The 22,260-nt window shown below is 42.8% G+C and overlaps 1 protein-coding gene across 3 annotated transcripts in view; it reads left to right on the top strand.

Moving 5' to 3' along the window:
- The window catches only part of triqk (triple QxxK/R motif containing), a 181,431-nt gene that overhangs the window by 120,373 nt on the left and 38,798 nt on the right, over positions 1–22,260 (top strand). For all 3 annotated transcript variants that reach the window (XM_070876289.1, XM_070876298.1, XM_070876306.1), the window contains one exon: positions 18,721–18,806. In XM_070876289.1, coding sequence (XP_070732390.1) covers positions 18,721–18,806 — 86 coding nt within the window. The remainder of the gene's footprint in view (positions 1–18,720; positions 18,807–22,260) is intronic.

The raw sequence follows: 22,260 nt of genomic DNA, 5'->3' as shown, positions 1-22,260 counted from the left end.
ACTGAGTCTAGTTGCAGTGCCCCTTCCTCTGCCATAACTAAGGTTCAACTACTAGCACAAACTGGGGATTAAATCTGGCAATGTCCTGGTGTGGCTACTCACTGGACAAACTCGCTGGGCCATCTAAGAAACTGGAAATTAAATTTCTAAAGCGTCATTGCAAAGATCAAAAGATTGTTCCTGTTCAGTGATTATTTTGTGCAGTATTATATGAACTATTCTAGAATATATTTGCAAGATTAAAGCTTTGAATTTTTCTGTAATCAAAGGCAATTAAGTATTTGCAGTTAAAAATTTAAACAAAAGTAGAACTAAACACAGCTGAGAGTCCATTTGCAGGTGAAAGGATACTCCTTTGATGCTGTACCAGCTGTGTGTTTGTTGAAAGAGCAGTTTACTGAGCTTCTGTGCAACCGTCCACTGATAGTATAATGTAGTCATAAGCAGCTTATGTAGTATTCAGAAATAGCAGTGCATTAATTTTTCAAGCACAAAATGCATATGAGGCATAGTACTGCTGCAGGATGATAATGAAGCTAGAATTTTAAAATCTGCAGGGAATAAAGCTCTGAGCTACTGAGATACAAGTGTTCATCAAATAATTTAGAGACATTCACATGTTAATGAACCTGGTCAACAGTATCAATGAACGGTTAGGATTTCTAGTTTTGGTGTTTACCTTTAGCAATTATTGTTTGTGTCAAATTTAAACTTTTAGCACTTTCATTTTTGTATCTTTTTTTTAAAGTAAAGTTGGAGCAAATTCAGGTGAGCTTCAGTCTCATACAGTTATAGCTTAGAGGAATGAATATTAAAACAAAGAGTGCTATAGACAGAGAGCAGAGGAATGGAAGCTTGAATTCTGTTTCTAAGCTGGGTACTTGACCTGTATTCTGCTGAAATAACTATCAGTTTACTGATCCTTTATACCTGAATTAAACTGTTCTAGTAAGACTGCATCAATAATCAAGTATCATAGGCAGCATTTGGTGTTATTAAAGAAAGACCATTTTCCATTTTTTTCAGTTTAGATTTGAGAGGAATGTTACTGGTTTAGCCTGACAACCAGGAACCTTACAATGGTCAAATGTGGTACTGCTAATAAGTCTTACTGATAGATAACAGCATAGGTAGCACCATGTAAACTTGTGCAGGGATACTAATGATGGACAATAAATGGAGCCTTGTCTGTATTGCCTACATCCCTTGAAGAAATATAAAAAGTGACGATATTTATCATCACAGAGCAAACAGTTAACCGGATATATTGACTCGAAATAGATTGGAGGGGCAGCTGAGACCCATTGCCTGCAATTTCTGTGCCATGTGGGAATTCTGGGACACTTCTAGTGTCCTGGGAGACCATAGGTGCAGGAAGTGCTCAAACTCTGGGTTTCTGAGCTTTGAGGAGCAGCTACGAAAGGCTGAAAACTTCTTGGATCGTACATTCCAGGAGGTGGTCACCACACAGCTTAGGATAGTAAGTGGTTGGCCTTCCGGCAGGGTAGGAAAAAACAGCCAGTGCAGGAATCCTTTAAGAGTGTGGCACTCTCAAATCAGTTTTCAGTATTTAATACAAGTGAGGGTGATGACACCTCGAAGGAGAGCAGTCCAGAACATGGCACGATGGGGCAAAAAACAGGGGGGCGCAGCAAAGTTTAGGAATGCAGGGGATTCAGTAGTCGGTAGGGGCAAGTACCCAACACAAAAACAATTCAAGCATCCATTTCTTTGCTCGTTGGTTTGCAGCCGCCCCTTTTTTTAATACTCATTCTGTAGCTGTCGATGTGAGTCTCGCATAGTATGTTGCACCCTGGTCCCAGAGTAAAGGACATAACTGAGAGTGTGCAGAACATTTTTTTTTATTCGTTCGTAGGAGTGGGCATCGCTGGCAAGGCCAGCATTGATTACAAATCCCTAATTGCCCTTGAGAAGGTGGTGGTGGTGAGTCTCCTTCTTGATCCACTACAGTCCATGTGGTGAAGGTACTCCCACAGTGCTGTTAGGGAGGGAGTTCCAGGATTTTGACCCAGCGACGATGAAGGAATGGTGATGTATTTCCAAGTAAGGATGGTGTGTGACTTGGGAGGAGAACTTGGAGGTGTTCCCGTGCACCTGCTGCCCTTGTTCTTCTAGGTGGTAGAGGTCATGGGTTTGGGAGGTGCGGTCGAAGAAGCCTTCGCAAGTTGCTGCAGTGCATCTTGGAGATGGTACGCACTGCAGCCTCAGTGGGCCAGTAACGGAGGGAGTGAATGTTTAAGGTGGTGGATGAGGTGCCACTCAAACGGGCTGGTTTGTCCTGGATAGTTTTTGAACTTCTTGAGTGTCGTTGGAGCTGCACTCATCCAAGCAAGTGGAGAGTATTCCAACACATTCCTGACTTGCTCTTTGTAGATGGTGGAAAGGCTTTGGAGAGTCAGGAGGTAAGACACTTGCTGCAGAATACTCAGCCTCTGACCTGTTTCTGTTACCACAGCATTTATGTGGCTGGTCCAGTTAAGTTTCTGGTCAATGGTGGTGGGGAATTTGGTGATGGTAAATGCTGTTGAATGTAAAGGGGCGGTGGTTAGATTCTCTCTTGTTGGCGATGGTCATTGCTTGGCATGTTACTTGCCACTTATCGGCCCAAGCCTGAATGTGATCCAGGTCTTGCTGCAGGTGGGCATGGACTGTTTCATTATCTGAGGAGTTGCGAATGGAACTGAACACTGTGCAATCATAAACGAACATCCCCAATTCTGACCTTATGATGGAGGAAAGGTCATTGATGAAGCAGCTGGAGATGGATGGGCTAAGGACACTGTCCTGAGGAACTCCTACGGCAATGTTCTGGGGCTGAGATGATTGACCTCCAACAACCACAACCATATTTCTTTGTGATAGGTATGACTCCAGCCAATGGAGAGTTTCCCCCCTAATTCCCATTGATTTCAGTTTTACTAAGGTTCCTTGATGCCACACTTGGTCAAATGCTGCCTTGATGTCAAGGGCAGTCACTCTCGCCTCACCTCTGGAATTCACCTCTTTTATCCATGTTTGGACCAAGGCTGTAATGAGATCTGAAGCCGAGTTGTCCTTGCGGAACCCAAATCGAGCATGGTGACTGTGTCACTTGATGGCACTGTCGATGAAACCTTCCATCACGTTGCTACTGATTGAGAGTACAGTGATGGGACGGCAATTTGCCAAATTGGATTTGTCCTGCTTTTTGTGGATAGGACATACCTGGACAGTTTTCCATATTGTTGGGTACATGCCAGTATTGTAGCTGTACTGGAACAGGAACAGCCAGACGTCGTGGTGCTATGTGGGAACCAATGGCATAAGTAGGAAAAGGGTTCAGGTCCTGCAGTCAGAGTTTCAGGAGCTAGAGAGGAAGTTAAAAAGCAGGACTTCAAAAATCTCTGGATTACTCCCAGTGCCACATGCTAGTAAGTATAGGAATAGTAGGATGGGTTGTTGCAGATCTGGTGCGGGAGGGAGGACTTCAGATTCCTGAAGCATCGGGACCTGATCTGGGACAGAATGGACTTGCTCAAAATGGACAAGTTGCACCTCATCAGAGCTGGGACCATCGTCCCCGCAGAGAGGTTAATGAGTGCTATGGGGGAGGGTATAATCTAATTTGACAGGGGAATGGGTTTCAGGATGAAACATTTGAGAGGAGAAACAAGGTACTGAGAAAGAGGACTGACAGACATAAATAGCACTGGAGTAAAGATTAGTTCAGAAATAGGAGAGATCAGACAGTGGGGAAAATACGAGGCAGTCTAAGACGGTTTTGGAGTTCATGTGTGTAAATGCGTGTAACCTGGTGAGCTGCAGGTACAAGTCACTACATGGGACTATGATATAGTGGCAATAGCAGACCTAGAATGGGAGGACTGAGAACTTAATATTCGTGGCTACATAAGAACATAAGAATTAGGAACAGGAGTAGGCCATCTAGCCCCTCGAGCCTGCTCCGCCATTTAACAAGATCATGGCTGATCTGGCCGTGGACTCAGCTCCACTTACCCGCCTGCTCCCCGTAACACTTAATTCCCTTATTGGTTAAAAATCTATCTATCTGTGATTTGAATACATTCAATGAGCTAGCCTCAACTGCTTCCCTGGGCAGAGAATTCCACAGGTTCACAACCCTCTGGGAGAAGAAATTCCTTCTCAACTCGGTTTTAAATTGGCTCCCCCGTATTTTGAGGTTGTGTCCCCTAGTTCTAGTCTCCCCGACCGGTGGAAACAATCTCTCTGCCTCTATCTTGTCTATCCCTTTCATTATTTTAAATGTTTCAATAAGATCACCCCTCATCCTTCTGAACTCCAACGAGTAAAGACCCAGTCTACTCAACCTATCATCATAAGGTAACCCCCTCATCTCCGGAATCAGCCTCGTGAATCGTCTCTGTACCCCCTCCAAAGCTAGTATATCCTTCCTTAAGTAAGGTGACCAAAACTGCATGCAGTACTCCAGGTGCGGCCTCACCAATACCCTATACAGTTGCAGAAGGACCTCCCTGCTTTTGTACTCCATCCCTCTCGCAATGAAGGCCAACATTCCATCCGCCTTCCTGATTACCTGCTGCACCTGCAAACTAACTTTTTGGGATTCATGCAAGGACCCCCAGGTCCCTCTGCACCGCAGCATGTTGTAATTTCTCCCCATTCAAATAATATTCCCTTTTACTGTTTTTTTTCCAAAGGTGGATGACCTCACACTTTCCGACATTGTATTCCATCTGCCAAACCTTAGCCCATTCGCTTACCCTATCTAAATCTCTTTGAAGCCTTTCTGTGTCCTCGACACAACCCGCTTTCCCACTAATCTTTGTGTCATCTGCAAATTTTGTTACACTACACTCAGTCCCCTCTTCCAGATCATCTATGTATATTGTAAACAGTTGTGGTCCCAGCACCGATCCCTGTGGCACACCACTAACCACCGATTTCCAACCCAAAAAGGACCCATTTATCCTGACTCTCTGCTTTCTGTTCGCCAGCCAATTCTCGATCCATGCTAATACATTTCCTCTGACTCCGCGTACCTTTATCTTCTGCAGTAACCTTTTGTGTGGCACCTTATCGAATGCCTTTTGGAAATCTAACTACACCACATCCATCGGTACACCTCCATCCACCATGCTCATTATATCCTCAAAGAATTCCAGTAAATTAGTTAAAACATGATTTCCCCTTCATGAATCCATGCTGCGTCTGCTTGATTACACTATTCCTATCTAGATGTCCCGCTATTTCTTCCTTAATGATAGCTTCAAGCATTTTCCCCACTACAGATGTTAAACTAACCGGCCTATAGTTACCTGCCTTTTGTCTGCCCCTTTTTTAAACAGAGGCATTACATTAGCTGCTTTCCAATCCACTGGTACCTCCCCAGAGTCCAGAGCATTTTGGTAGATTATAACGAATGCATCTGCTGTAACTTCCACCCTGGGATGCATTTCATCAGGACCAGGGGACTTGTCTATCTTGAGTCCCATTAGCCTGTTCAGCACTACCCCTCTAGTGATAGTGATTGTCTCAAGGTCCTCCCTTCCCACATTCCCGTGACCAGCAATTTTTGGCATGTTTTTTGTGTCTTACACTGTGAAGACCGAAGCAAAATAATTGTTTAAGGTCTCAGCCATTTCCACATTTCCCATTATTAAATATCCCTTCTCATCTTCTAAGGGACCAACATTTACTTTAGTCACTCTTTTCTGTTTTATATATCTGTAAAAGCTTTTACTATCTGTTTTTATGTTTTGCGCAAGTTTACCTTCATAATCTATCTTTCCTTTCTTTATTGCTTTCTTAGTCATTCTTTGCTGTCGTTTAAAATTTTCCCAATCTTCTATTTTCCCACTAACCTTGGCCACCTTATACACATTGGTTTTTAATTTGATACTCTCCTTTATTTCCTTGGTTATCCACGGCTGGTTATCCCTTCTCTTACCACCCTTCTTTTTCACTGGAATATATTTTTGTTGAGCACGATGAAAGAGCTTAAAAGTCCTCCACTGTTCCTCAATTGTGCCATCATTTAGTCTGTGTTTCCAGTCTACTTTAGCCAACTCTGCCCTCATCCTACTGTAGTCCCCTTTATTTAAGCATAGTACGCTCGTTTGAGACACTACTTCCTCATCCTCAATCTGTATTACAAATTCAAACACACTGTGATCACTCCTTCCGAGAGGATCTTTTATGAGGAGATCATTTATTATTCCTGTCTCATTACACAGGACCAGACCTAAGATAGCTTGCTCCCTTGTAGGTTCTGTAACATACTGTTCTAAGAAACAATCCTGTATGCATTCTAAGAATTCCTCCTCCAGGCTACCCCGTGCGATTTGATTTGACCAATCGATATGTCGGTTAAAATCCCCCATGATTACTGCCGTTCCTTTTTCACATGCCTCCTTTATTCCCTTGATTATTGCCCTCCCCTCCGTGAAGTTATTATTTGGGGGCCTATAAACTACACCCACCAGTGACTTTTTCCCCTTACTATCTCTAATCTCCACCCACAATGATTCAACATTTTGTTCATTAAAGCCAATATCGTCTCTCACAACTGCCCTGATATCATCCTTTATTAACAGAGCTACCCCACCTCCTTTCCCTTCTTGTCTATCTTTCCGAATCATCAGATACCCCTGTATGTTTAATTCCCAGTCTTGGCCACCCTGCAACCACGTTTCTGTAATGGCCACCAAATCATACCCATTTGTAATGATTTATGCCGTCAGCTCATTTACTTTATTTCGAATGCTGCGAATGCAAGATATTCAGAAAAGATAGGGGAGGAAAAAAGGAGGAAGAGTAGCAGTATTGATCAAAAAAGCTACTACAGCACTGAAGTAGTTGAGGGATCAAAGATATAATCTATTTACTTAGAATTAAAGCACAAAAGAGGAGTTATTGCTTTACTAGGTGTAAGCCACCAAATAGTAGGAACGAGTTGGAGAAGCAAATTTGCAGGCAAAATACAGAAAGATGTAAGAACTACAGAGTCGTGATAGTAGGCGACTTCAATTATCCTAATATTGACTGGGATAGTAATGGGGTAAAGCGGGGGACGAATTCCTGAAATGTATACAAGAGAACTTTCTTGATCAATGTGTTTCCAGCCCAACAAGGAAGGAAGCAGGGTTGGATCTAGTTCTGAGGAATGAAAGGGGCCAGTGGATCATGTTTCACTCGGGTAATATTTGGGGAACAGTGATCATAATATCATCAGATTTAGAATACTTAAGTGTAAAATTACTTAACTGGAGGAGGGCTCATTTCAATTTAAAAAAGTGATCTCCCCCAGGTAGATTGGAATCAAAAATTGGTAGGCAAAACAGTAATGAAACAATGGGAGGCCTTCAAAGAGGAGCTGGTTCAAGTAGATGCATTCTCACGAGGGGAAAGGAACTGCAACCAAAACTAGAATTCCTTGGCTGTTTAAAGATATAGAGATTCAAATAAAACCGAAAAATGAGGCTTATGACCAATGTAAGGTAATACAAAATGAATACAGAAAATACAGAAGAGATTTTTAAAAAGGGAATAAGATGGGAAAAGAGAGAGTATGAGAATCGATTAGCGGCTAACAGAAATAGGAACTCAAAAGTCTTTTATGAACATATAATTAGTAAAAAAGTAGTCAAAGGAAGGAAGGGGCCGATTAGGAACCAAAAAACATGTGGAGGCGGGGGCATGGCTGAGGTACTACATGAGTTCTTTGCATCTGTCTTCACTAGGTAAGAGGATGCCACCAACGTAGCAGTAAAGTAGGAAGCAGGAGTGATACTGGATAGGATAAAAATAGGTAAAGAGGAAATACTTAAAAGCTTGGCAATACTCAAAGTAGAAAGGTTACCCGGTCCGGTTGGGATGCATCCTGGGTTACTGAGGGATGTAAGGGTGGAAATTATGGAGACTCTGGCCACAATCTTCCAATTCTCCTTAGATAGGGGGTGGTGGCAGAGGACTGGAGGATTGAAAATGTTACACCCCTATTTAAAAAGGGAGAAGCATAAACTTGGCAACTAGAGGCCTGTCGGTGGTGAGGAAACTTTTAAAGATATTAATGCGGGACAAAATGAATTGGCACTTGGAAAAGTATGGGCTAATAAATGAAAGTCAGCATGAATTTCTTAGAGGAAAATCGTATTTGACTAACCTGATTGAGTTCTTTGATGAAGCAATGGAGAGGGTTGATGAGGGTAATGTGGTTGATGTTGTGTATATGGATTTTCAAAAGACATTTGGCAAAGTACAACATAATAGACTTATAAGCAATGTAATAAAGGCTGCTAAAAGAGCATATGGGATCATTGGCTTTATTAATAGAGGCACATAATACAAAACCAAGGGTACTGTGCTAAACCTTTATAAGACACTGGTTAGGCCTCAGCTGGAGTATTGTGTTAATTTCCGAGTGCCACACTTTAGGAAAGTTGTCAATGCCTTGGAGAGACTGCAGAAGAGATTTACCAGAATGGTACCAGGGATGAGAGACTTAAGTTATATGGAGGGACTGGCGAAAGTGGCATTGTTCTCATTTGAGCAGAGATGGTTAAGAGGAGATTTCGTAGAGGTGTTCAAAATCATGAATGGTTTCAATAGAATAAATAAAGAGAAACTGTTCCCAGTGGCAGAAAGGTCAGTAACCAGAGGACGTAGATTTAAGGTGATTTGAATACAGCGAACCCGCGTTCACTTCGTGCATGAGCTGGCGCCCTGTTCCACAGGTCTACTATTCTCTGGGAAATGAAGAACCGCCTAACATCTAACCTAGTTCTGCCTTTACGTAACTTGTAAGCACGGCCCCCTGGACCTATCTGACCTATCCAGTTGAAATAATTGGTCCGCGTAAACAAAATCTCATACCTTCATTATTTTATAAACCTTGATCAAATCTAGACCCCGGGTCTGCGTTTTGTAAAGTATAGAGACACAGCTTGTTGAGCCTATCTGGGTAACAAAGGTGTTATAGACTGGAAATTAATCTTGTGGCCCTCCTATGCATCCTTTACAAAACCTCAATACCCCCCACTATGTGAGAAGACCAAATCTGTACACAAGCTTCTAACTGAGTTTCTAAAAGCTCGCTGTGCGTCACCACATGTGATCTGCGAGTTATTAAATGTCATTTTTTTCTGCATTTATTGTATAGGAAAACTCATTTGAGAGTTTTTTTCACTTTCAGAATAAAAGAGAAACAAATTGAATTTGAAAACTTTTCAAGTGAACAAACTCGGGCTAATTGCATACACCTGTGTTTGTTTAAAATCCTCATAATATAAACATTCTAATTTATCACACCTGTGCAGTAACCGTGCACTGTGTACTTCAGAGTCAGAGGATGGCCACCACTAGTACCATGTAGTTGCGGAACTTGGTGGGGAAGGGAGCAGGAACTGAATGACCAAAATGGGCAGCAGACCGACTCAAAGTGGATGACGAGTAAAATCACTTGGTGGCATTTTGGGGTCAGAGGCAAATCAAACCACTTTGTCCTTTGCCCCATCCTTCTCAATATTACATAGAATTACATAGAATATACAGCATAGAAAGAGGCCATTCGGCCCAACCAGTCCATGCTGGCATTTATGCTCCACTCGAGCCTCCTTCCATTCTTCCTCATCTCGCTCTATCAGCATAACCTTCTATTCCCTTCTCCCTCGTATGTTTATCTAGCTTCCCCTTAAATGCATCTATACTGTTTGCCTCAACTACTCCCTGTGGTAGTGAGTGCCACATTCTCACCACTCTTTGGGTAAAGAAGTTTCTTCTGAATTCCCTATTGGATTTTTTAGTGACTATCTTATATTGATGGCCTCTAGTATTGCTCTTCCCCACAAGTGGTAACACTCTCTCTACTGTATCAAAACCGTTCATAATTTTAAAGACCTCTATTAGATCACCCCTTTTCAAAAGAAAAGGAACCCAGCCTGTTCATCCTTTCCTGATAGGTATAACCTCACAGTTCTGGTATCGTCCTTGAAAATCTTGGTTGCACTCTCTCCAGTATCTCTATATTCTTTTTATAATATGGCAACTAGTACTGCAGTACTCCAAGTGTGGTCTAACCACGGTTCAATACACGTTTAGAATAACTTCTCTACTTTTCAATTCTATCCCTCTAGAAATAATCCTGGGAGTTATAACTGGGAGTTCCTCTCAGTGCTCACAAACTGCTTGAATGCATTCCCAGTGGTCCCTGATCCCAGAACCTCCCAAGCTTCCAGATGCTAAGATCTCTCCAAATACCTCGGATTCCAGCATCTCTCATTTAGTAATCTCAGAAACTGCCACACTGCACCTAGAACATCTCTCACTGGTGTTCGTGGAACTCTGGGACACCGCACACACTGATCCTCGATCTTGAGATACTCCTTAAAATATGGCTAGACTTTGAGAACCCATCCTAGTAATGTGAGATTCCATGTTCTCTTAGGGCTCTGTGATTACAGGTCACCCTCAATGCTGATAAATGTCCTTGGTAATATAACTTTGCCTAACACCTGTGTTCTTCTAAAATCTCAGATTCACTGTGAATATCCCCCTGGAAGATCTCTCAGCAAAATATTAACATTTTATAGTGCACATTTTCTCTAAGTGTAACACTTTCTGTTGTGCCTTTTTGTTTAGAACATTACTATTTTTAGCATTATTTTTTCTACTTATCTCTGGCTTATGTTCTTCCCCACCCACAATTTAATAATTTGTAAATTTATGCTAAATAATTTGTAAAGTTAATCAATTTCTTGGAGTTGAGAGCAATATACAAATTTATTCCACCAAGCAAATTTCTTGCAGCTGATTGGATGACATGCATTATTCATTGGGATTCGCTCATATATTTGAATTTGTTAGAACACAAAGTTAGCCATGCAAACCAATCAAATCATTCAAAAATTAGCAAATCTTTTTGCACACCATTTTTTCTCAGTAAAATATTTAATGTCCAAAATAAGTTTTTTTTTAAGTATAATAAAAACATGAAAATTCAGATATTTGATAAAAGACTAAATTGAGTGTTTTAATACCTTCATTAAAGTTTCTAATTCAAGGCCAAGCCTGTTTCAAAATCCTGCTCGTGAGATTATTTCCCCCCTCCAGAACAGTTGATGGGAGTTAACAAGAATTTCTGTGCCTGTGCAGTTTGTAGAGTTTTCTCAGGATGTATCAGTAAGATTCTCCTATTTGAATGGCTTCTAACCTTATCCGAGAATCATGGAGGCATACAAGTTTACAGCACAGAAGGAGAACGATAATTTTTTTTAGCTCTTTGCTACAAACTATTATAAAAAATTTGTTCCTGGGATGTGGACGTTGCTGGCAATGCCAATATTTATTGCCTATCCCTAATTGCCCTTGAGAAGGTGGTGGTGAGCCGCCTTCTTGAACCACTGCGATCCTTGAGGGAGTTCCAGGATTTTGACACGTAGAAACATAGAAAATAAGTGCAGGAGTAGGCCATTCTGCCCTTAGAGCCTGCACCACCATTCAATTTGATCATGGTTGATCGTGCAACTTCAGTACCCCATTCCTGCTTTCTCTCCATACCCCTTGATCCCTTTAGCCGTAAGGGCCACATCTAACTCCCTTTTGAATATATCTAACGAACTGGCCTCAACAACTTTCTGTGGTAGAGAATTCCACAGGTTCACAATTCTCTGAGTGAAGAAGTTTCTCCTCATCTCGGTCCTAAATGGCTTACCCCTTATCCTTAGACTGTGACCCCTGGTTCTAGACTTCCTCAACATCGGGAACATTCTTCCTGCATCTAACCTGTCCAATCCCATCAGAATTTTATATGTTTCTATGAGATCCCCTCTCATTCTTCTAAATTCCAGTGAATTATAAACCTAGTCGATCCAGTCTTTCTTCATATGTCAGTCCTGCCATCCCGGGAATCAGTCTGGTGAAACTTTGCTGCACTCCCTCAATAGCAAGAATGTCCTTCCTCAGATTAGGAGACCAAAACTGCACACAATACTCAAGGTGTAGTCTCACCAAGGCCCTGTACAACTGCAGTAAGATCTCCCTGCTCCTATACTCAAATCCCCTCGCTATGAAGGCCAGCATGTTATTTGCTTTCTTTACTGCCTGCTGTACCTGCAGGCCTACCTTCAATGACTGATGTACCATGACACCCACGTCTCGTTGCACCTCCCCTTTTACTAATCTGTCAGCATTCAGATAATAATCTGCCTTCCTGTTTTTGCCACCAAAGTGGATAACCTCACAATTATCCACATTATACTGCATCTGCCGTGCATTTGCCCATTCGCCTAACCTGTCCAAGTCCCCCTGCAGCCTCCTTGCATCCTCCTCGCAGCTCGCACTGCCACCCAGGTTAGTGTCATCTGCAAACTTGGAGATATTACATTCAAATCCTTCGTCTAAATCATTAATGTATATTATAAATAGCTGGGGTCCCAGCACTGAACCCTGCAGCACCCCACTAGTCACTGCCTGCCATTCTGAAAATCACCCGTGTATTCTCATTCTTTGCTTCCTGTCTGCCAACCAGTTCTCTATCCATGTCAATACATTACCTTGAATACCATGTGCCTTAATTTTGCACACTAATCTCTTGTGTGGGACCTTGTCAAAAGTCTTTTGAAAGTCCAAATACATCACATCCACTGCTTCTTGCTTATCCATTCTACTAGTTACATCCTCAAAAAACTCTAGAAGATTTGTTAAGCATGATTTCCCTTTCATAAATCTATGCTGACTTGGACCGATCCTGTCACTGCTTTCCAAATGCGCTGCTATTACATCTTTAATAATTGATTCCAGCATTTTACCCATCACTGATGTCAGGCTAACCGGTCTATAATTTCCCTATTTTCTCTCCTTCCTTTTTTAAAAAGTGGTGTTATATTAGCTACCCTCCAATCCATAGGAACTGAACCAGAGTCCATGGAATGTTGGAAAATGACCACCAATGCATCTACTATTTCTAGGGCCACTTCCTTAAATACTCTGGGATGCAGACTATCAGGCCCTGGGGATTTATCGGCTTTCAGTCCCTTCAATTTCCCCAACATCATTTCCTGACTAATAAGGATTTCCCTCAGTACCCCCTTCTCGCTAGACCCTCGGTCCCCTAGTATTTTCGGGAGGTTATTTGTGTCTTCTTTAGTGAAGACAGAACCAAAGTATTTGTTCAATTGGTCTGCCATTTCCTTGTTCCCCATTATGAATTCCCCTGATTTTGACTGCAAGGGACCTACGTTTGTCTTCACTTATCTTTTTTTCTTCACATATCTATAGAAGCTTTTGCAGTCAGTTTTTATGTTCCCTGCAAGCTTACTCTCATACTCTATTTTCCCTCTCCTAATTAAACCCTTGGTCCTCTGCTGAATTCTAAATTTCTCGCAGTCCTCAGGTTTTCTGCTTTTTCTGGCCAATTTATATGCCTCTTCCTTGGATTTAACACTTTCCCTAATTTCCCTTGTTAGCCACGGTTGAGCTACCTTCCCTTTTTTATTCTTACATCACACAGGGATATACAATTGTTATAGTTCATCCATGTGATATTTAAATGTCTGCCATTGCCTATCGACCGTCAACCCTTTATGTATCATTCTCTAGTCTATCCTAGCCAATTCACGTCTCATACCGTCGAAGTTTCCTTTCTTTAAGTTCTAGTCTCTGAATTAACTGTGTCACTCTCCATCTTAATGAAGAATTCGACCATATTATGGTTACTATTCCCCAAGGGGCCTCGCACAACAAGATTGCTAATTAATCCTCTCTCGTTACACAAGACCCGGTCTAGGATGACCTGCTCTCTAGTTGGTTCCTCGACATATTGGTCCAGAAAACCATCCCTTATACACACCAGGAAATCCTCCTCCATGGTATTGCTGCCAGTTTGGTTAACTCAATCATTATGCAGATTAAAGTCACCCATGATAACTGCTCTACCCTTATTGTACGCGTCCCTAATTTCCTGTTTGATGCCATACCCAACCTCCCTACTACTGTTTGGTGGTCTGTACACAACTCCCATTAACGTTTTCTGCCCTTTGGTGTTTCGCAGCTCTATCCATATAGATTCCACATCATCCATGTTAATGTCCTTCCTTACTATTGCGTTAATCTCCTCTTTAACCAGTAACGCTACCCCACCTCCTTTTCCTTCCTGTCTGTCCTTCCTGAATATTGAATAACCCTGGATGTTTGAGTTCCCAGCCTTGGTTATCTTCGAGCCATGTCTCCGTAATCCAATTACATCATATCTGTTAACAGCTATCTGCGCAGTCAATTCATCCACCTTATTACAAATGCTCCTTGCATTGAGACTCAGAGTCTTCAGGCTTGTTTTTTTAACACTCTTTGTCCTTTTATAATTATGTTGTAATGTGGCCCTTTTGATTTTTGCCCTTGATTGCTCTGCCCACCACTCTTGCTTTTCTCCTTCCTACCTTTTGCTTCTGCCCCCTTTTTACTTCCCGTTGCCTCCCTGCATAGATTCCCATCCCCCTGCCATTTTAGTTTAAACCCTCCCCAACAGCACTAGCAAAAACTCCGCCTAGGATATCAGTTCCAGTCCTGCCCAGGTGCAGACCGTCCGATTTGTACTAGTCCCACCTCCCGCAGAACCGGTTCCAATGTCCCAGGAATTTGAATCCCTCTCTCCTCCCCCTTGCACCATTCCTCAAGCCACGTATTCACCTGAGCTATCCTGCAATTGCTACTCTGACTAGCACGTGGCACTGGTTAGACTTTTGAGGTCTTACTTTTTAATTTAACTCCTAGCTCCTTAAATTCAGCTTGTAGGACCTCATCCCGTTTTTTTACCCATATCGTTGATAACCTATATGTACCACGAAGCTGGCTGTTCACCCTACCCCTCCAGAATACGCTGCAGCTGCTCCGAGACATCCTTCACCCTTGCACCAGGGAGGCAACATACCATCCTGGAGTCTCGTTTGTGGTCACAGAAACGCCTATCTGTTCCCCTAACAATAGAATCCCCTATCACTTTCGCTCCCCCACTTTTTTTCCTGCCCTCCTGTTCAGCAGAGCCATCCCTGGTGCCATGGACTTGGCTGCTGCTGCCTTCCCCTGATGAACCATCTCCCACAACAGTACCCAAGGTGGTGTATCTGTTTTGCAGGGAGATGACTGCAGGGGACCCCTGCACTACTTTCCTTCCACTGCTCTGCCATGATGATGAAGACACAGCGATGATGAAGGAACGATGATATATATCCAAGTCAGGATGGTGTGTAACTTGGCGGGGAGCTTGGAGGTGATGGTGTTCCCATACGCCGGCTGCCCTTGTCCTTCTAGGTGGCAGGGGTTACGGGTTGGGAGGTGCTTACGAAGAAGCCTTGGCAAGTTGCTGCAGTGCATCTTGTAGATGGTGGAAAGTTCTGGATGAGCAGAAATGTTCTCCAATTGAATATTGGGAAGACCGAAACCATTGTTTTCGGTCCCCGCCACAAACTCCATTCCCTTGTCACTGACTCCATCTCTCTGGTGGGTCTGTCCTGCCGATGTGCTCGGACATACCCAGGGATGGTGATGGAGGAGTCTGGGACATTGGCTGAAAGATATGATTCTGTAAGTATGACTGTCAGGCCGTTGCTTGAATAGTCTGTGGGACAGCGTCCCAATTTTGGCACAAGTCCCTAGATGATAGCGAGGAGGACTTTGCAGGGTTGACTGGGCTGGTTGTGTTGTTGTGTCCGAAGCCAGAGCCTCTGCTTTGCTTCTTCCCCATAGCTCTGTATCTTCCTCTACTTCCAATATTTATCCACTTTCTCTTAAAAGATACAATGGTCTCTGCCTCACCTACCACCTGTGGCAAAGCATTCCATGTTCTAACAACCCTCTGTGTAAAGTTTCTCCGAACCTCTCTCCTTACTCTCAGTGACAATTTTAAATTGATGACCCCCCTCATCATTGACACCCCACCCAGAGGAAATACTTTTTTCCTATTCACCCAATCAAAATGTTTCCATAATTTTAAAAGCATCTATTAAAGCACCTCCTAGCCTTCAAAGCTCCAGGGCAAATAGTCCCAGTATCCCAAATCGATTGTTATAATTGCTCAATCCTGTTAACATTCTGGTGAACCTACACTGTACCCAAAATTGCACACAGTATTCAAATCAATGGTATGCCATAGTTGATCATAAACTCTGGGGATCGAAATTAGGTCCTGCCGCTTTTGAAGCGGTGTCACCGGCTGAGTGCTGATTTTAACGCCAGGTGGTAGGTGTCACCTCAAACTGCAAAATTCAATTTTGCCACCCAAAGATGAGAGAGCGGCGCTAACAGTGGCATTGCACACTCACCCTTTGGCGCCAACGGAGCGGTATCTCGGAAGGCCTACTGAATTTCCCGGCAGTAGGCTGCCGGCATGCGAGTTTAAAAAAAAAATGAAAATAAAAGTTTCCGACACTTTCCCTCAACCACACTTCCCCACTGATCCCATTAATACATAAATGCAAAAAAAAATAAACATAAACACTTACTTTGATCCCTGGTCGTTATCACCCCAGGATCGCCAATGTCCCACCACCTTTCCCAGGCTGTATGGACGCCTGCTGGTAAGGACACCATACTCACCTAATTTTGGAGCCGCAGCGGCAAGGGGGTGTTGCACGCTCGATGACGTCACCCCGTGGGTGGCGACCAAGTGCGCAGCAGTACATCTTGCCGCTGCCCCCACTGCCCAACTAAACTTCCAGTCAGCCCAAGAACCCGGTCGCCACTGACGGTAAGGACTTAGCCGCCCCTCTTTGGCGGTAAAAGGTGGCGTTACAAAACTAATTTTGACCTCTTGCTCTTTGCCTCGATTTCTAAAACCCAAAATGCTAATTCTCTTTTTTATGACTTTATCTACCTGCATTTGCATATTCAAGGAATTATGTACTTGAAACCCTAGACTTACAGAATTATGGCATTTTACAGAACAGAGGACATTCAGCTTTAATTCTGCCTGTGCTGGCTCTTTGAAAGAGCTAACCACTTAGTTTCATTCCCTTGCCCTTCCCCATACCCTTTTAAAAATGTTTCTATTTCAAGTGTTTAATCACTTTTAAAATCTATTATGGAGTTTGCTTTTACCTCTGTCTGTGGTAGGGCATTCCATCAAAAAGCAAATGCAATACGATGGGTTCCACTGAAAATTAAGGCCTATTTGTGTGCCACTTCAAGTGGAACTGCACACTGGCTTCAGCCCATTTTCACAATGCCTATTTTGACTCAAGTTTTTATTTGGTATTCCCTCTAATTCTGAGGTGCCCAAACTATGTGGCACACAAGACTTGCAATTCAATTTATATTTGCGTTTATATGTATAACTTTAAAAAAAAAGATATTGTGGACTGGAGACATGGAAAAGTCTGCTGACAATGTTATTCCCTCTGTATCAGATAAATCTTAACTCTGAACACCAAGATCCCCTTTAGTGCTGGCAGTGTGAGATCTATCTGCCTCTTACAAGTGAAGTCAAGCAAGGGGGTCTCCATATGCTCCTTAGTCTACGCTGCAGTCTGACATATCAGTGAAAGCTGATGTGCTGAGTGAGGTGGGTTGCATAGCCTCCACAAGACTATTTATGAGCCCCAACAGTAGGATCTAGGACAGGAAAGTGGCCTGAAGACAAGATTTTCAAAAACGTTTTTCAGGTGCCCACCCTACCCTTACTAAGGGGCCAGAGGGAACATGGATAGGGCTAGACCTGGGCAAAAAGAAAACCCTCTTCCCTCACCACAGGGGCAGGTGGATGCTACAGTTACAGCCAATCATGGACAGGTACGTGTTGCACCCTCTTAATTCAAGTAAATAATGTGTTGCTCCCTGCAAATACCGTGTGGTCACCATTGCAATCATGGTCGGAGGAATTTGGCTCAAGGATGAAAAGTTTGGCTACTTCTTGCTCTACTTCATATTAGATGTAGGAACAAAAAACAATTTTCACAGGGCCTTTCTGCATTGGTTTTAGGGCAACAATCTATAATAATAATAATCAGTTTTTGTCGGGCGGGGCCGGGTGCTGGGAGCATGTGACGGTTGCACCGACCAATGGCCGATCAGGGCCCGCCTGGCCTCGCAACCAATCGACGTGGAGCGATGCAGCAAATTTTAGAAGTCTGATTGATGCTGGGTCTCCTCCAATGAGGAGGCGGCAGTGGATGTGGGGTGGGTGGGGGCGGAGCCTCCCCGGGCATTAATGCGGAGCTGAGAGGAGGGCAATGCTGGGAGCGGCGGGTGAGAGAAAGGGAGAGAGAGGGGGGAAGAGGGTGTGAGAGAGAGAGAGGGAGGGAGAAAGTGAGGGATAGAGGGAGGAAGGACATCAGCGTTGATTCTATAGACGAAGAAGATAATAGTCTAAACAAATACTGTTGCAATAAAGATACTAATTTGACCGCATGTGTTTTGCGGGTCTCTGCTAGTAGAGCATATATTCAAAGCTTATTTCCTGATAGCTAATTTGAGAAGTGGTCGTAGTATTTTAGAGCTATGGGAGTCTTAATTCTGTAACTAAATATGAAATAAAACAAATTGACCATTTTTGGCACCTAGTATTCAAATGTTATAGTGGTATTGTATATAAGTTTAATACAGAATGCAGCAGTGATCTAGTTTAAATTTGACAATATATTCTGCATTATCCAAAGTGTTTAAAAGATGCTCTAAAAGTCCTTTTCATATGGAAATAACGCATATCACTAACAATTGTTTTATTACCTTCAGGAAAACAAGATTATAAGAAAACCAAATCAATTCTAAAAGCAACTAGATTGAAAGCAGAAGCCAAGAAAACAGCACCAGGAATAAGGGTGTGTGTTGTCATTTGATAACCTTCATTAAATTTCAGTGGATGTCAAGCATCTTTTCCCTAAAGATAAATGAACTGAATATTGATTATTTCTCTGAGATATTGTTTGTGACATTTCAGAATCTATGTGGAATGTTATGAACTAAATATTTATGTGATACTGCACTTAAAACTGGAAATTATCATACGTCTTCAATGTCTGTGATGTAAAAGCTGTCTGACTGCATTCTGAGGGATCCAAATTCATAATGTTATATTTTTTTAAAACTTCTGGTAATGCATTGTGCACCTTCTGCATTTGATTATAATGCTATTCAAGTAGTATCTTGCATTGTATTGCACAATATTTATTGTCCTTAGTTTGAATTCTTAATTCTTAATCCACTGTTCCTACTTTCCTGTGTAATTAATACCAAACAAGAAACCACTATTTTAAATGCATAGCTTTACGCCTTTGATGTCAGCTTTAAAAGTATTGTCATAGCTAGTTAAATACATACCTAAAGCAAGCATAATTCTGATAAAAGCGTATATTTTGATTTTTAGAAGACATTCATTAAGGTGCCACACAAGAGGTTGTTACACAAGATTAGGGCTCGTGGGATTGGGGGTAATACATTAGCATGGATTGAGGATTGATTAACGGACAGAAATAGAGCTAGCGCCTGAGACCAACAGCGGGATCATAGGACCAGCGGCGGCCATAAATAGAGCTAGCTGGGAGCTAGAGGATGAGACTGGGGAATTAATAATGGAGAACAGGGAAATGGCAAAGACATTGAACAAATATTTTGTATCGGTTTTCACGGTAGAAGACACTCAAAACATCCCAATAGTGGATAATCAAGGGGCTACAGGGAGGAGAGAATTTATTACAATCACTATCACTAAAGCAGTAGTACTCGGTAAAATAATGGGACTAAAGGCTGACAAGTTTCCTGGACCTGATGGCTTGCATCCTAGGGTGTTAACAGAGGTGGCTGCAGAGATGATGGATGCATTGGTTGTAATCTAGCAAAATTCCCTGCATTCTGGGGCGATCCCAGTGGAGTGGAAAACCGCAAATGTAACGTCCCTATTTAAAAAAGGAGGCAGACAAAAAGCAGGAAACTATAGACCAGTTAGCCTAACATCTGTTGTTGGGAAAATGCTGGAGTCCAATATTAAGGAAGCAGCAGCGGGACATTTGGAAAAGCATAATTCAGTCCAGCAGAGTCAGCATGGTTTCATGAAAGGGAAATCATGTTTGACAAATTTGCTGAAGTTCTTTGAGGATGTAGCCAGCAGGGTGGATAAGGGGGAACCAGTGGATGTGGTGTATTTAGATTTTCAGAAGGCATTCGATAAAGTGCCACCTAAAAGATTACTGCACAAGATAAAAGTTCACGGGGTTGGGGGTAATATATTAGCTTGGTTAGAGGATTGGCTGACTAACAGAAAACAGAGAGTCGGGATAAATGTGTAATTTTCCGGTTGGCAAACAGTGACTAGTGGGGTACTGCAAGGATCGGTGCTAGGTCCTCAACTATTTACAATCTATATTAATGACTTGGATGAAGGGACCGAATGTAATGTAACCAAGTTTGCTGATGGGTGGGAAAGCAAATTGTGAGGAGGACACAAAAAATCTTCAAAGGGATATAGACCGGCTAATTGAGTGGGCAAAAATTTGGCAGATTGAGTATAATGTGGGAAAATGTGAGGTACAGGGGGCAGGGAAGTGGAGCTGAGTCCGTGATCAGATCAGTCATGATCTTATTGAATGGCGGAGTAGGCTCAATGGGCCAAATGGCCTACTCCTGCTCCTATTTCTTACGTTTCTTATGTAAGGGTGAACGGACCTGTGAGGTGAAAAAAATCAAAGTGTGACATCACAGGAAAGCAGGTAAGTGATTGGTTGGTGAGTATCTCTTTTTCTCTAAAACTAGGGCATTGGTTTACGTTAAGAGCCGTGATTATAGATTAAAAATATAAATAGACAATTGAGTGATATTTCAAAACTTAAAAACCAAATTAGCTAAATAAGATACAATAGAGATGGCAGGGCAGGTAATGTGTTGCAGCTGTAACATGTGGACGCTGGTGGACACCAGTATGATCCACGGCAACCACCTCAGCAGTAAGTGTTGGCGACTCGAGGAACTTCAACTCAAAGTTGATGAGCTGAAGTCCAAGCTTCGGACACTGTGATGCTTCAGGAAGGGTGAGGATTAACTGGACAATTTGTTCCAGGAGGCAGTCACAACTCTTCGGTTAAATACTTAAAATTTGGTCTGTGGTCAGGGACAGGAGGGTGTGACTACGAGTGAGGCAGGTACGGGAATCCAGAAGGTAGCATTGGAGGAGCCTCAGCCCTTCCACTTGTCGAATAAGTACAAGGTTAGTGCAGCCTGTGTGGACGAAAGCAGGGACTGTAGGGACGATGAGCAAACTGACACCAGCATCATGGTACAGGGGGCCATTCAAGTTGGGGGAGTAAAAAGGAATGTACTAATGGTAGGGGACAGTATAGTTAGGGGGATAGACATAAGAGTGAACCAACAAATAGTGTCAGAGTAGGGAAAAATGTAAAAAGACAAAATTAAAGGCTCTTTATCTGAATGCACACAGCATTCATAACAAGATAAATGAATTGACAGCACAAATAAAAATAAATGGGAATGATCTAATTGCCATTACAATGACGTGGTTGCAAGGTGACCAAGGTTTGGAACCAAATGTTCCAGGGTACTTCATGCTTCGAAAACATAGGCAGCCGAGAGCATGAGTCCTGAAGGCTGTGTTGCCTGCCCGGTGCCAGGGTTTAAGGACATGTCCATGGTGCTGGAGAGGATCTTGGAGTAGGAGGGGAAGGATCCAGTTGTCGTGGTCCACATAGGTACCAATGACATAGATAGGACTAAGAAAGAGGTTCTGCTGAAAGTATAAGCAGCTAGGGGCTAAAGTAAAAAGCAGAACCACAAAGGTAATAATCTCTGGAGAGAGAACAGCTCCGCAAATCGGGCTATAAAAGAGCTGGAGCGGCAGGCCTGGGACATTGTGGCCCCCTGACCTGCGAGAGAACAGGTCCACAGGTCGGGCTATAAAAGAGCTGGAGCGGTGGGCCTGGGACATAAGAACATAAGAAATAGGAACAGGAGTAAACCATATGGCCATTCGAGCCTGCTCCACCATTCAATATCATGGACTCAACTCCACTTCCTCGCCCGCTCCCCATAACCCCTTATCCCCTTATCGGTTAAGAAACTGTCTATTTCATCTTAAATTTATTCAATGTCCCAGCTTCCACAGCTCTCTGAGGCAACAAATGCCACAGATTTACAACCCTCTGAGAGAAGAAATTTATCCTCATCTCTGTTTTAAATGGGTGGCCCCTTATTCTAAGATCATGCCCTCTAGTTCTAGTCTCCCCATCAGTGGAAACATCCTCTCTGCATCCACCTTGTCAAGCCCCC

Source organism: Pristiophorus japonicus, chromosome 1 (genome assembly GCF_044704955.1).
Source record: "Pristiophorus japonicus isolate sPriJap1 chromosome 1, sPriJap1.hap1, whole genome shotgun sequence".
NCBI lineage: Eukaryota > Metazoa > Chordata > Chondrichthyes > Pristiophoridae > Pristiophorus > Pristiophorus japonicus.
The sequence above is the reverse complement of the archived record's forward strand: the minus strand, read 5'-3'. Positions and strand labels throughout refer to the sequence as shown.